The 16,016-nt window shown below is 46.6% G+C and overlaps 1 protein-coding gene across 1 annotated transcript; it reads left to right on the top strand.

Moving 5' to 3' along the window:
- Positions 1 to 253: 253 nt before the first annotated feature.
- Positions 254 to 9,503, top strand: LOC138967250 (uncharacterized). The gene is made up of 6 exons (XM_070339773.1): positions 254 to 1,210; positions 1,937 to 2,174; positions 2,879 to 3,022; positions 3,406 to 3,740; positions 4,628 to 4,783; positions 8,792 to 9,503. The coding sequence occupies exons 1-6, from the start codon at positions 498 to 500 to the stop codon at positions 8,955 to 8,957; spliced, it is 1,752 nt and encodes a 583-aa protein (XP_070195874.1). The 5' UTR covers positions 254 to 497; the 3' UTR covers positions 8,958 to 9,503.
- Positions 9,504 to 16,016: the final 6,513 nt, after the last annotated feature.

Genomic DNA, 16,016 nt, shown 5'->3' on the forward strand with positions numbered 1-16,016 from the left:
TTGTTACCAGTCTTGGTTCAGTGTGTGTGTGTGTGTGTGTGTGTGTGTGTGTGTGTGGGGGGGGGGAGTCTGTGTTTGTCAATGTGTGTGTGACACAAAGCTGTGTTGGGGGGGGGGGGGGGAGCCGGGGGGAAGAGAGAGAGTGTCTGGATCATTGTGTATGTGTGTACGTGTGTGTGACACGAGGCTGTCTGATAGTGCAAGTGTGTGTCGGGGGGGGGGGGGGGGGGGGGGGATGGGGGTATATCAGCCGTAGTCTAAGGTGGTGAATCATTTGGAAATGTTACACTGGTTATCAAAGTACAAGATAAGGTTCTCGGGATAACTTGAATGACATCAGTCCCATGTGTGTGTATCTAGGCTCTTCCTGCATGTGTATCTCGTCTGGATCAGAGAGAGAGAAAGAGTGCGTCTGTCTGTGCGCCTGGACAAAAGAGTGTCATCAACACCGTGATTGGTCAATTTATATCACGTGACGAACTTGGTCAAAATTAAAAATGGCGGGAGGCGTTCAAATCGACAGCTTGTTGCTGAGTTTACTTTTGACACTGGCTTTACCCATGATCCCATGCAAATTGGAAACGACACACGATCCAGGTCTTAAACAAAACCAAACAATGATCGAGAACGAGACTTCGGGTCAAGAGAGTCTGGTGACAGAAAAAGACATTTCCAACCACACGTTTGCCTCAGAAGAAGATTTAGAAGCAGAACTGAAAGAATTTGACAGAGAATTCCTTGATGACAGCAACCAAGTCGTCCTCAACATATTGGCTGAAGCAGAAGACAACTTTTCCGCAGAAGACAAAGAAGATTATTGGGGAGAAGAAGATTATTTGCAAGAAGAGGAAGATTATTTGGATGAAGAAGATTATTTGGATGAAGAAGATTATTTGGACAAAGAATTGAAAGAAATCCTCGGAGAAACCAATGAAAGTAGAACATCGTGGAAAGTTCCAGCGAATGTAGAAAGGAACTCGCGAGGTGCCGGTTCCAGTTTGAAGAACATGTGGAAGAAAATGCGAGGCAAGGCAGTCACAGGAAACTGGGACCTCTCTTTAGAAGAGGCATCGAAAATGTTCGACGATTACTACGAGTGCGTAATGAAAAGATTCCGAAAGGCTCAGGATTTGGAAAACGGAAAGCTGAAACCTGTGCATGCTATCATGGTGTTGGAAGGAGAGCGAGTGACCATGAAATGCACCGTCTGGTAAGCTAATTAAGACCCGTCACCATCTTCTTGATCATTCAAATTCAATCTCATTCGGATCTCATACCAACGGTTGGTTTAGAGAGTACAGCTAAGCACTTGAATTTCGAGGACATCTTAGTCATGAATGCTTTTCATCGCTATCGTGTTTTTGAAAAGAAAGTTTGCATATTAGGCCAAGCAGTTTAGAGGTTCATGCCAATGAAGCTAAAGTATTGCAAAATAGAAAGAAAAGACATGCACGAAACAATTTTGATATTACGTGGAATTTGAAGCAAAATGACGTCATAGGGAGTACATGTCGTTCCAGAGGCAGAGGGACACTGGTTTCAAGACTCACACTGTCACAGACTGGACACACACGAGCACACACACAGATTTACACAAACGAACGCACGCACGCACACCTCACCGCACTGACATACACAAACGCACGCACACACAAACACACCTCACCGCACCGTACACACACACTCACAAACAAACACACGGAATACGGAATCATTGTGAGCCGGAACCTTACTGGTAAACCTGATCAACCTTCGCACACACGAACACGCCGCACAAACATAAACTCACACACACACACACACGCACGAACGAACACGCCGCACACACACAGTTTAACGTTCTTTGGAGACCCATTCACACACTCCTACCGACTGGGCGTCCATCCATCTATCCAATAAATAAATCATCCATCCATGCATCTATCCATTCATCCAGCTCCCGTCCAGACCTGGACAAGGCCGCCCAGCAGGCCCGGTGGATGCACATCAGTCGCTCGGATTCCAAGGTCACTCCGCTGACCAATGACAAGCGCGTGAAGATCTCCACACAGGGTCCAGTGACCATCAAGGACGTGAGGGCCGAGGACGCCGGACAGTACACGTGCCTTGACCGTGACCAGGAGTATGTGGCCATCTACCAACTGGACGCTAAGATCAAGGAACGAAGGAAGATGGTAAAGTCTGGTTATATGTATATGAAATCTTATATCGCGCGCGTATCTCCAGACTCGGACTCAAGGCGCAGGGATCTATTTATGCCGTGTGAGATGGAATTTTTTACACAATACATCACGCACTACTTTTCACGGCCTATTATTCCAAGTCACACGGGTATTTTGGTGGACATTTTTTTTATCTATGCCAATACAATTTTGCCGGGAAAGACCCTTTTGTCAATCGTGGGATCTTTAACGTGCACACCCCAATGTAGTGTACACGAAGGGACCTCGGTTTTTCGTCTCATCCGAAAGACTATAGGGAGACATGAGCGAGACACGGTCATTGTATTAAGGAAAGATGGATGAGATTTTCTACTCATTAACGAACCGCGCAGTCACGCACACACACACACACACGCACACAGGAAAACAAGCATTCACGCACGCTCACGCGCGCACACACACACACACACTGACACACAGAAACAAACACTCACGCACGAACGAACATACACACACACAGAACAAGGAATGTGATGTGGAACCTAACTGGTAAACCTGATCAAACCTCGTTGCCAATTCCTGGTCTAAACGGCGTTTTTCTCAATAATTAATTGCCGCCAATACACGATAAACATATTCAGAATCAGCAATATCCTTCTTCAAAGTGGGAATTGAAAGAAATAGTTATACTTGCATCTTGTCATTTTCTCACAAAGGTGAAAGAAGGAGAGCCCTTGTTGAACGTCACATATCTTGAGGACCACAACCTCCAGCTGGTGACGTCATGGGCAGCTTGGGGACCGTGTGATGCGTGTGACGTAATCGGAACACAACAGCGTCACGGCACTTGTACAGTCAATGTAAGTACTAAGTATATATGCGTCATTTGCCGTCTGTAGCTTCATGCAGACAAAAGAGCATGTATTACACGCACGCACACACACATACACACGCACGCACACACACAACGAGAACGACACTTTAAAACAGCGTGCAGTCGCGGGCATATTTCAGTTACCGTTTTTGGCCAACGCTTTGTCAAGTGCAGAAAACCAGCATAATTCCCCTTTTTCAAAACTTACACCAGCTTTGGGAGAATGACAAGGCGTTTTGTTTTGTCCTGAATTAAACATCCCAATAATTTAATCATTTTTTGTTTCAGTTTGATTTTTGATTTGGAACGTTAGCAGTCTGTAGCCTATATGTATTTCGAATTTTTAACTTCAGTTTCTCCAATGGGCAGAAAATCAACACCACCCACCCAGTCAAGCCCAGAGACTTTCCCATGCTACCCTTGTACCCGCAAGGAATTCCCTGCCACAGTACCGCTCTACCCTTCCGCATCCGCCGTCTGAAAGAAGTGCGCAATCGTTACGAGGAGACGATAATTATGGAGTGCAACGTTTCCTGTCCTACCGAGGCGCCCCCTGTGTTCGTGACGGACAAAGATGGCAACCAAGTGGAGACAATCCCGTCAGGCAAGCTTTACGGGCTCGATGAGAAGATAGTGCTGCCCGCTAGGGTGAAGCGACGAGTGCTGTATGAACCTGAGGGGAAGCATCTCATCCTTCAGTGTAGGTTAGTCTTCTTCTTCTTCTTGTAGATCGCCTTTACACTTGGAGTCCAGCTCTGGATATGAAGCTGGTGGTCTTTTGCAGACTGAGCCTCCACGGGACCGTGCCACTTGTCTTGGAGGGTCGTCGGCTTAGGCCAAGTCTCTGTCCTCAAGGGCTGAAGGTTCTTGCAATCCTGTAGGATGTCACAGGGCTGCGTCTTGTTCTGCCTCTCCACAGGGACACATGGGGGAGGGCACGGCACGCAATTTCCTGTGCAGGTGTTGTTGGGAATTTGTTGTGCCCTGTACTCAGGCGGAAGATTGTTACCTAGTGAGGGCGATGTTTGAGTGTTCAAACTGTCTTAGATAAGCAGCACTCTCGTACCCAAGCTGTGTGAATCTGAGGGCAAGTCATCCGTAGGTACCGGCACGGTTGTCCTAGTGGCGGTAAGGCGTCCGCCCCGTGATCGGGAGGTCGTGGGTTCGAACCCCGGCCGGGTCATACCTAAGACTTTAAAATTGGCAATCTAGTGGCTGCTCCGCCTGGCGTCTGGCATTATGGGGTTAGTGCTAGGACTGGTTGGTCCGGTGTCAGAATAATGTGACTGGGTGAGACATGAAGCCTGTGCTGCGACTTCTGTCTTGTGTGTGGCGCACGTTATATGTCAAAGCAGCACCGCCCTGATATGGCCCTTCGTGGTCGGCTGGGCGTTAAGCAAACAAACAAACAAAACATCCGTAGGTGGGTAAAGGGGATGTATGAGAATTTGGCTGAGGCTTGTAGCGCATTTGCATCTATTTTGCTCAAGATTTTAAAGTTATTTGTACTCAGTACGAACCTGAGGGCAAGCAAGTCATTGTATGTTGGTGAAGGGGATGTATGAGAACTTGTATACTTCTTCTGTTCCAGTGACGTGGAAAGGGATGCGGGAGTGCGGTGGATGCGGGGCTCTAGACGGGTGGACCCCCTGTCCATCAAGAGACAGACAGCAGGACGGGTGTGGGTGGACAGTGCCAAAAGGTTTCACATCGCCATGCTGCTGCTGTCCGACACAGCAGTGTACAAGTCAGTAGCTATATATACTGTTCAAAAAAAGAAACGCATAGTTGCTACTTGCCAAATTTGTTTTATTTTTCGAAAAAATTAACAGAAAATCCAATATTTAGATTATTTGTTTGAAATTTGGTATGGACACAGTTGAATGCACACACAGTTCATTTGCATCTTCAAATCAATCAGTCAATCAATACGATTGGGTGCCGAGGCTGTCAAGTCAGTAGGGGGTGTGACTGCCTTGAGCAGCAACAACTGCCCGGCACCTTCTGGGCATGGACTGGATCAGATGCCGGATATCTTGCTGTGGGATGGTGTCCCACTCCTCCTGAAGTGCCTGCAATAGATCGCGGTGATTTGCCGGCGCTTCTTCTCGCCTGCGCACACGTCTGTCCAATTCATCCCAGAGGTGTTCTATCGGGTTCATGTCTGGCGACATGGATGGCCAGGGAAGCACCTGGACATGGTGGTCGGTGAGGAACTGGGTGGTGAGTCGTGCTGTGTGCGGGCGAGCGTTGTCCTGCTGGAATATGGCATCCTGGTCAGCCAGAAGAGGAAGGGCGTGTGGGCGCAGAATTTCCTCCACGTATCGCTGGGCAGTTATGCGCCCTTGGACGTGCACCAGGGTGCTCCTTCCAGCGGTATTGATCGCCCCCCACACCATGACGCCTCCACCACCATGAACGGGTGCCTCATCCACACAGTTGGGCGCGTAACGTTCGTTTACTCTCCGGTAGACCCTCCTCCGACCATCATGTCGCTGGAGCAGGAAGTAGGACTCGTCGCTGAACCACACGTGTCTCCAGTGATTCCGGACGGTCCAGCGAAGGTGCTGGTTGCCCCACTGCACTCGGTTCTGGCGATGGCGGCGGGTGAGGACAGCTCCTCTGTGAGGTCTGCGAGCTCTCAAACCAGCTTCATGCAGGCGGTTCCGCACGGTCTGGTCCGATAATCGGTGTGGCCCGGGAAGAGCCTGGACAGAAGATGAGGCCGACAGGAAACGATTCCGGAGGTGGCGGAGCCGTATGAAGCGGTCGTGAGCAGCAGTTGTCGCCCTTGGTCTTCCCGCTCGTGGCAAGTCAGCAACGGAGCCAGTGGCTTGAAACCTGACCCACAGTCTACTGATGGTGCTCTGGGACACGTGGAAGTGCCTGGCGATTGCACTTTGACTTTGGCCTGCTTGTAAACGACCCAATGCAATTTGGCGGTCTTCTCTGCTCAATCGGGCCATCTTTCGTCGCTGAATTGTCGTCTGATTTCTTTGTGGCGAACAATCCGCTTTTATGGGTTTTGGAAGACATGGTGAGAGCTCAATATTCCCCGAGTTTCACGAGATTACACTGAAGCATAACGAGTGGTCATGCCAAATGAGCAAATTTGACATTGTAGCCACTGATAACGCATGCGTCACGTGCAGAGCTCACTTGTGGCAATGGACGAAAGGTCGACGACCAGATAAACATTTTCTGCAGTTTCGGGTGGATATCCTTGTAGCCATATAACTAAATTAACCAAATATTACAAGCTATGCGTTTCTTTTTTTGAACAGTATACATACCCTTCAAAAAGATGTAAAGCCGAACATCCGTCTCCAGGGCTGAGGCGCACGAACCCGGAAAGTGGGTGCCACCCAAACGGGAGAGAACAAACCGCGGGTTCTGATTCGTTGAAATCAAAACACATCTCAGTTTCAACACCAATCCAACACCGCGGGTGACTCCCGTTTGGGTGGTAACTTTGTCGTGCACCTCGGCCCAGGGCGCAAAGCCTTGTTATGATAGTTGGTTGGTTCCTTGGTTATTATTTGTTATCGTCTTTTCAATGATCTTGCTATTGTTATGATAGAAGACACAGAGCTAGATTAAGTGTTGTCAGCTATATACCCTGGCCTTCAAAAAGGTTAAAGCCGAACATCCGTCTCCAGATCACAAAGCCTTCTTATGATAGTTGGTTGAATGGTTGCTTGGTTATTGTATTTTTGTATCGTCTCTTCAGCTGAAATAGCTTTTGGCAAGTAGTGTAGAAAACAGAGCTAAATTTAGCGTTGTCAGCTATGTACCCTTCAAACAGGTTTAAAGCCGAACATCCGTCTCCATGGCACAAAGCCTTGTTATGATAGTTGGTTGGTTATTATTTGTTATCGTCTCTTCAGCTGATCTTGCTATTGTTATGATATACGACACAGAGCTAGATTTAGCGTTGTCAGCTATATACCCTGGCCTTCAAAAAGGTTAAAGCCGAACATCCGTCTCCATGGCACAAAGCCTTGTTATGATAGTTGGTTGGTTATTGTTTTGTTTTTATCGTCTTTTCATTTGATATTGCTATTGTTATGTTAGATGACACGGAGCTAGATTTAGCGTTGCCAGCTTTATACCCTTCAAAAAGGTTAAAGCCCAACACAGGGGCTCACATCCATGAGAGGTGGCATAGGACAAATGTCCTGGACAACTGAATACAAAAGTGATAGGACATTTGTCCTGAACAAAAATAAATCAATAGGACATTTTCTTTTCGCAACAAAACGTAAATTTGATTAAACTTGACTAGTTTCTTGTCACATTGGTAAGCACCGATTTTCGAAAGTTTTATCAGCCAACGGTAAAAGAGTTTGACTTGCCTGTTTGCTGACATTTCGTGCAAAACATCAGTTGCTTCTTTGGGTCGTGCGACACCCACGGGAATGAAGTCGGCCAGCTTGAAACGAAGCCACGCGCGGGAGTGGGGGAGGGGGTAAGGTCTTTCTTCGGCGCCAAAGTTTCACTTTCTAGAGCGACGGTTTCATCTGGCTCTGGCTGCTCAGATGCCAAAGGGAGCTCAGTTTCAGTGGTACTAGCCGGTGATGAGGGTAGAGATTTGAAGTACAAACTCTTCTGGCCTTTTTCTGGCACACATTTTCGTTTCGGCGGCATGTTGCTCTTTGGGGAAAAAAACCGCGAAGGGAGGCAACTGTCAACCGACTTGGAGCATTCAAAGTTGCGAACTTTGGAAGCTCTTCTCTATAAAAAGCACATAAAGTCTCCCCAAGTTTCGTCTGCTTGGAGAGACACATCGCTTCGCAAAACATCGATAAAATAGCAAATCAAACTACTGTAAATTGGAAAGTACTGACAATGTCCGGATCAAATGAAAGCATAGGCTAATCGGACAATGACCACTTTGTGACAAAAACAATAGGACATAATTATGTCCTCTTGCATGAAAAATGTATAGGACATTTGACAAAAATATCCGTGTTTGTCTGATGTCCGACGTGGATGTGAGCCCCTGAAACTTTGAAACATCCGTTTCCAGGACACAAAGCCTTGTTTGATAGTTGGTTGGTTGGCTGGTTTATATGTTTTATCGCCTCTTCAGCTGATATGGCAATTGTTATGATAGAAGACACGGAGCTACATTTAGCGTTGCCAGCGACACCGGATTTAGTCCAGACACGCACCTGTCTCGCACTGGTATGGGTAGACAGTGCCAACAGGTTTCACATCGCCATGCTTCTGTTGTCTGTCACAGCCGTGCATACGTCATAAGGCTACCTAGTTTTGGTTGCTTGGTTTTCCTCTGTTGGTAGTCTTTTGGGATTTTAAAGGATCTTTGGGAGTGTATTCAGCTTTGATCTGTTTATTTGTGTGTGCTTTCTAAGTATTAATAGTACATGTATTTATTCAAAGTGGAAGTGACTCCATATGAATAGTAAGTAAGTGAAATATTAAGTGACTAATTGGTCGATAGACCTAATGACTGACCGACCGAATTTCTTAGTAATGGTGTGTCTCTTGTTTCACAGAAAATGCGAATGAAGAATGGAACTGTGAAAGAAGACGGTTGTTATTGTAATAATTAATTTTATGGAGATGTTCCTGGTGCGTATCATGTAAAATGTATCATTTGACCTTGAAAAATAACTTTCCCAGCGAATTTTTTCTTTTACTGTCACGGTATTGCAAAGTGCTTTGTTGACATTTCAATGTGCATGATTAATGGTCGTAAACGATCTTTCTGTTGTGGTTTCAATGGCGGCAGTTGCTGGGAACGACAGCGTCACGTGGTAGCCATCAAGGTCCTTGTGATGGACGGTTTCAACGAGAAGATCAAAGACTACATCACCTACGCCGGTTTCTCCATCACCATCATTGCCTCCGTCATCGCTTGCTGCATTCTTGTGGGTGGAAAGAAAAAAGGAAAGTGATGCTGACTGTAGAATTAAATTCTATTCAAGCCTGTAAGACTGGATCTGCTAGTATTGCCATTTGGAAGTGACGTCTGCATTAGGACCCATATCCCTGCATTTTCTCTTCTGACGCCCGTTTTGCAGAAGGAAGAATTGCTTTCGGCTAGCTACTGGGTTTACAAGATAGCGAGGGTGTATTGTATATGAATCGATTTTTTGCTCGCTAGGCAAGAATTTAAACACGATTGGTCGATACCGAAAGAGTCGTCTACACTCGTTGGTGAACAACCTTGAACAGCCAATGGGATTATAAGCTCTTCAGTCGCAATGTTTTCTTGCGTGGCGAGCACCTCCACACGGATGCTCGACTACTCTTGCCAAATCCTAGCCTTCCTAGGTCCCCATGAATCGCTACTTCCTAGCTTAACTCGCCATATCCCGCTGCTGAGAAACAGGGGACTGTGGTGTTTGCTCGAAGGCGGGAATAAGGCGGCATGAATAATCATGGTCATCTCGTGTGAGTATGTACAATTATTGTGCACGACGAAGCCTGCATGAAGTCATCTTTGTGTATGCTGAGCATTATTTCATACATTTATTTGTTTGTGCGTATGTTTGTTTGTGTTGCGGTTGGTTGATGTGTGTGTGTGTGTGTGTGTGTGTGTGTGTGTGTGTGTGTGTGTGTGTGTGTGTGTGTGTGAGTAACACATTTTGGCTTTTTCTTTTCCACGAGTTTCTTTCATGTGTATGCAACAGACTTTGCCAGAGGTCACACACACACACACACACACACACACACACACACACACACACACACACACACACACACACACACACACAGAGCTAGAGAGAGAGAAAAAGCATTACGTGTAGCATCGTACCAAAGTAGAATGTGTATGGAGGCAACTATACTCAAAACGCATGCACATACACATATTCTGTTCTTTGGATGGGATGGTGTATTAAAAGAATATCACCGAAAAGAAGAGAGGACAAAGGAAAAAACTTTATCAGCTAAAAACACCTTTTCCCTGCAATAATCTGTCACAATGCAAAACCAATGAAGTGAAGGTCTGCGTAAAACATATATACGTTATGAAATTCTCGATGCATTACTGTATAACAAAATCCACTACAGAAGAAGAATATGAATGTCTCAAATGGTCGATAAGAAAATCTAAAAGAGGGAGTAAATGCTCCGAGCTGGGATTACCATATGTCCACCTGTTGTTTTAATGATATACCAAAAGGAACTTCCAAAAAATTCTAAATTGCGACACTTAAAAGGATTGGCAGGTCTGATTATAAGGACATCATTTTGTAGTGTAGCCTTTCACTGCATTTACATTTGACAAAACAGAAGACGTGAATCCCAATGTAGTTTTACAATGTATTTAATATTTTACAACAAAATTTACAATCAAAAACAAGAAAGGTATGTTGTTGGAATGTTTAATTATTGACAAAACAAAACGTTACGTTCACAGATGTTTCGACCCAGCGGTCTTTTAAGTGTACAGACAAACACTAATTAACAATGTAATTTTTTTTTAAACACACAGAATATTTCAAATAAAAGGCTGCCCTAACACAGGAACTCTCAATCTCAGCAGAAGATCTCCTGTATGCCAAGTTGTCGCTGGACGTCAGCCGTGTAGCGTTTAGGCATCCTGAGGTAGCGACACTTCCTTAGGTCGCGGTAGCAGTCATCGTCGTGAACGCCTTTAGCCGCCCTCAGCGCATTGATACAGATGACGCTGAGCACTGTGGATCTGAACTGTGGACCGCCGCCTTTCTTGCGGCGTAACAGCGACAGCGCTAACCCCTGTGCCACGTGGTCACTCGACAGTTCGTGCACCCACGACATGCCGCGAGGATGGGCGAGTCTCTTCTTCCACAGATTCTCTGATTCTTTGCTCGTGCGACGCTCTGTTTTCTTGCGCTCTTGCAGCTCATAGGCCTTCTCTGATGGCTTTTGTGCACTGTCAAGTTGCTCTGATTTGAAGTTTTCGTTCTCGCCGATGTGGGTGCTTTTGTTATCATTTGCGTTCGATTGTGGAACCTCGTGGAAGACTTCGTCGGCAGCAACATCCTGGTATTCTTCGACGTCCGGGATAACTGTTTTGCCGTCCACGTCGTAAATGGAGTTTTGTCTGGGTTTCAGAGAGGGCGAAGAGTCCTGTCTGGTGAATACAACGTTAGCCTCACGTCTCGACTCGTTTCCGAAAGGTGTCTTCTGCATCTTCAGTAAATGAGTCCGGCCTTGACGATCCGTGTGCGAGACGATTTCTATCGATTCTTTACGATTCCTGACCCCAGTGGTATCCTCAGGAAAACTGAGGTTATCAGACGTGGCATTCCCTTCCGTGGTCACCCTGCGTTGTCCGTAAGTAGACGAATGCAACGAAGATTTTCTGCGGGAGTCCTCATCAGAATTTCTCCTCAGCAGCAGGCTCTCTCGGGATGCGTTCCTCAGCGGGTACTGCTGTCCCTTGGTGTACGCCCTCCGCCTGAATGACTGACACTGTAGGCTGTCCTGAGAGTCTGTGCTCACTGATCTACAGATGCTGGAAGCCCTTGAATCTCTCCGTTTCGTGCCTGTATTTTCATCGTTAAGCTCTGTGTCCTCGACAATGGAAGCAGAGCGAAGCCTGCTGACGGCAGAGAAGGACACCTTCCTGTTGATTCTGACAGGATGACACGGTTGAGAGGACACAGAGTCAGGTTTCTGCTTGGAACCTGCAAAACCTTCAAGAGTTTTGAGCAAAGAGCATTCAGTGTGTTCTGGGGAGTTGGCTGATGCGGATGGAGGCTTATTACTGGACTGCTCGCTGGCTGATATCTTCCTGGTACCTTGGAGTGAGTTGTCATAGTCGTCTAAAGAGCGTTGTGAGGATTTGCCATGTGAAGACAGCTTGCGCCGACTTTTAGTACCGTTACCAGCTGTTGTGAGGCTGTTGTTGGAGACGGCTGACTTACGAGACGATAATGTGTCTTGAACAACCTGAAGCTCGGGGAAGAAAGTTTCTGACGGGGTCTGTTCATTTCCAGCCGTGGCAGTGCCGGTGGAGGATATACTCAAACGTTTGAAGATGCTTGTGACAGAGCTTTCAGTCTGCTCATCCCTGGATCCAGTGGACTGGGCCCGACGAGCTTTGTTTTTGTTCATTTGGTACAAGAGTGCAGCATCGTTGCTAGTACAAGGCGCCTGTGGTAGGCTTGCCAGGTTCCGTTTTGAGCTACTGCTGTCTGACGAAGCGCTAGACCGCCTGGACAAGGAAGTCAACTGACTCAGATGAAGACTTGTACTCTGCCCGTTGCTACTGCTTTTCTTTACACCTGCACTGTGACCGTTGCTTCTGTTTCTGGCTACACCTGTACTCTGACCATTGCTTCTGCTTCTCTCTACACCTGCACTCCGACCATTGTTTTTGCTTTTGTCAACCGCTCGCGACTCAAGTCGACTTGGAGGGATAACATTAATCACTGGCGGCTGTATTAAGTTGTGAGAGACGGCTGGTACATCTGCTGAGTTACTTGCTGACGTGGCCCTTGGCAACGGATGGGCAGACGACTTTGAGTGAATCTCAGAATGTGTGTCTAAGATCAGATCACTTGTCGTTTTTGAAGCCGTGACAATTTTATCCGAAGCTCCAACGCTAGCATCCAGGTTGCCATTGAGGTCGTTATTGTCGATACTTTCCAGCACGGAGACTGCGGGATTTGTGTTTGGCTGTTGCGGTTGATCCGTCGACTTGTTCTTCGCCGTTGCTCCTTGGTTACCGGCTGCAGTGCCGTCGATGTTTTGAATCCAGTCTAGAAGAGCACCTGCCTTTTCGTCGAAGATGTCCCCCGTCTGGATCTTCTCTATGATCTCCGTGACATCCAGGCCTGAGTACTTAGACAGGTGCTCGATCTCCGCCTCGAGGTGCTTCATTTTGTCTGGCCAGACCTCTTCCAGGGGCTTGAGCTGGACGCCGTCCAGTTCCTTGAAGACCTTGAGAATGGTCTGGATGACCACCATGTTGGTGTCGTGCTCGTAGTCCGAGATGTCCGAGGTGGTGCGGGTGGTTGGCGTGGAGACGGACCCCCAGGACAAGACGGACTCCACCCTGAGATCAGTGTCTCTCAGTGTGGGGGGCTCTTCGTGGACCGGGAACTTTATCCTGTCTGTGGCTCTGTGCCAGCGACTTCTGGCCAGGTTCTGGTTGGCGTGCGCTACTAGGGCTTGTTGGAGGAGCTCTACGTCTAGCGATCCTGCAGAAGTCGTGTCGGATTTGGAGGTCAGGTCCGACCGCTTGCTCGGAGTGTCTTCGCCTGACGTCTTTGACGATTCTCCAGGAAAGCTTGTTCTTTCTTGCTGGTCATTCTGAGGTGTCTTTGAAGATTCTCTTGCAAATCCTGTCGTTTTCTCTTGCTGATCATTCTGAGGTGTCCTGTTCGCGTTTCTGACGCCGTCACGACTCCTTTGTGTTGAAAATGATCTTTTGCTGCCAGCAGTGACGCTCTCGCGACGGCTAGCACCTTCATAACCTGTTGAAGAAGCAGATTTTCTGCGGTTCTTGCTTTCATTGTCAACAGTCAGAATCGGCCCTTTAGCATTGCTACTCTTACGCAGCAAGATTTCAGTACCAACGTCAGAGGTCTTACGGACGATTCCAGACCCAAGAGTGCCGGACACCCCTCGGTTAGCTAAATAGAAAGCGTAGTTATCCTCCTCCTTCTCCCCCTTGTACAGCTGCTCCTCGCTCTCGCTCTTGAAGCTGTCGGGGAACGCGAGGGTGCTACAACTGAAGAGCGGCTCCTTGAACATTTCGCTGAGGCGTCGTTCCTTGCTGGGGTGGCGGGTGGGAGGGAAAGTGCCGATGAAAGGGATGCAGGAAGGGACAGTGTTCTCTGGCTGCATACTGACCGTTCCCACCTTCCTGTACACCACCTTCTTCTTGGGCGGGTCTATAATGTGCTTGTGCTGCCTCACGAACCTGAAATTGTACATTTCAGTTTTTAACATTTTTTTCTCCAAATGTTGAATCAATGCCCACCCCCCGCGGGTTAGGGGGAAGAATTTACCCGATGCTCTCCAGCATGTCGTAAGAGGCGACTAACGGATTCTGTTTCTCTTTTTACCATTGTTAAGTGTTTTTGACTCACATGCGAAGCAAAAGTGAGTCTATGTACTCACCCGAGTCGTCCGTCCGTCCGTCCGGAAAACTTTAACGTTGGATATTTCTTGGACACTATTCAGTCTATCAGTACCAAATTTGGCAAGATGGTGTATGATGACAAGGCCCCAAAAAACATACATAGCATCTTGACCTTGCTTTAAGGTCAAGGTCGCAGGGGCCATAAATGTTGCCTAAAAAACAGCTATTTTTTTACATTTTTCACATTTTCTCTGAAGTTTTTGAGATTCAATACCTCACCTATATATGATATATAGGGCAAAGTAAGCCCCATCTTTTGATACCAGTTTGGTTTATCTTGCTTCAAGGTCAAGGTCACAGGAGCTCTTCAAAGTTGGATTGTATACATATTTTGAAGTGACCTTGACCCTGAACTATGGAAGATAACTGTTTCAAACTTAAAAATTATGTGGGGCACATGTTATGCTTTCATCATGAGACACATTTGGTCACATATGATCAAGGTCAAGGTCACTTTGACCCTTATGAAATGTGACCAAAATAAGGTAGTGAACCACTAAAAGTGACCATATCTCATGGTAGAAAGAGCCAATAAGCACCATTGTACTTCCTATGTCTTGAATTAACAGCTTTGTGTTGCATGACCTTGGATGACCTTGACCTTGGGTCAAGGTCACATGTATTTTGGTAGGAAAAATGTGTAAAGCAGTTCTTAGTGTATGATGTCATTGCTAGGTTTAGTTATTTGACCATGTCAAGGTCAAGCATGTGAGTCGTATGGGCTTTGCCCTTCTTGTTTGTATAGAATATAGTCAATTTTTGTAAAGATTTTAGTCAAGCAGTATGTAAGAAATGTTAAGTCCTTTGTACTGGAAACTTGCATTCTCCCAGTAAGGTAATACATTGTACTACGTTGCAAGCCCCTGGAGCAAATTTTTGATTAGTGCTTTTGTGAACAAGAAACAATTGACAATTGGCTCTATCCCATCTCCCCCCTTTCCCCGTCGCGATATAACCTTCGTGGTTGAAAACGACGTTAAACACCAAATAAAGAAAGAAAGAAAGAAAGAACCAATGCCCACTCTGCCACAGTCACCTGAATAGCTTCGATCTTTGTACTGTAAGAATGTGCGACAAATTATTTGCCATTGTCACTGAATGCCAGTTGATGAACATAAACAACATCCTCATTTAGGCCCACTCTGTCCCATTAAAACAAAGTTTCCCTCGCCGTTTCAGATCTGGTCAGGCTTTAACATGGGATAAGACCATCCCTCCACTTGATCACATACCAACAATCAACACCCTGACTGCTTGCTGTGTTGAGGTGAAATTTGTTGATGAAATACTTTCTGAAAAAGGCACCAGTGGAGTGATAGTCTTATCCCATGTAAAAGCCTGAACAGATCTGTGACGGCGAGGCAAACTGTTTTGATGGAGCAGAGTGGGCCTTTAAGGATGTTGCATATTTTCATCTACTGGCATTCAATGACAATGTAGTTTTCACACATTCATAAGGCGGTCCTTCATTGAGCCCGAAGTCGACTTCGTGAAGTCTTTTTACAGAAAACTCGGTGCTGAAGCTTCGAGCAGCCAGCTTCGCGAACTATACTTCGCTTTGTCGACTTCGCCCAGGTAAAGCCGGTCCTTACAGTACCAAGATCGAAGCTATCCAGATGACTGTGTCATAAAGGACGTACCTGTACGTTTAGTCTGTCTGGTGTGTATCTTACAAGAGAACAACGTTTGCGCAGTCATTGAAGCGCCCATCTGCTGTTGGCAAGAGTCTATGAACCCGCAGCGACCATACCTGAATTTAATATGAACAATAGCTGCGACGCAATAATGATTTTGTTTTTAGCATTTTTTTACGATGGCGAATTTGTTTGGTTATGTTGCTACGCCTGAGAAAACGGTGGACACACACACACGC

Source organism: Littorina saxatilis, linkage group LG5, assembly GCF_037325665.1.
Source record: "Littorina saxatilis isolate snail1 linkage group LG5, US_GU_Lsax_2.0, whole genome shotgun sequence".
Taxonomy (NCBI): Eukaryota; Metazoa; Mollusca; class Gastropoda; order Littorinimorpha; family Littorinidae; genus Littorina; species Littorina saxatilis.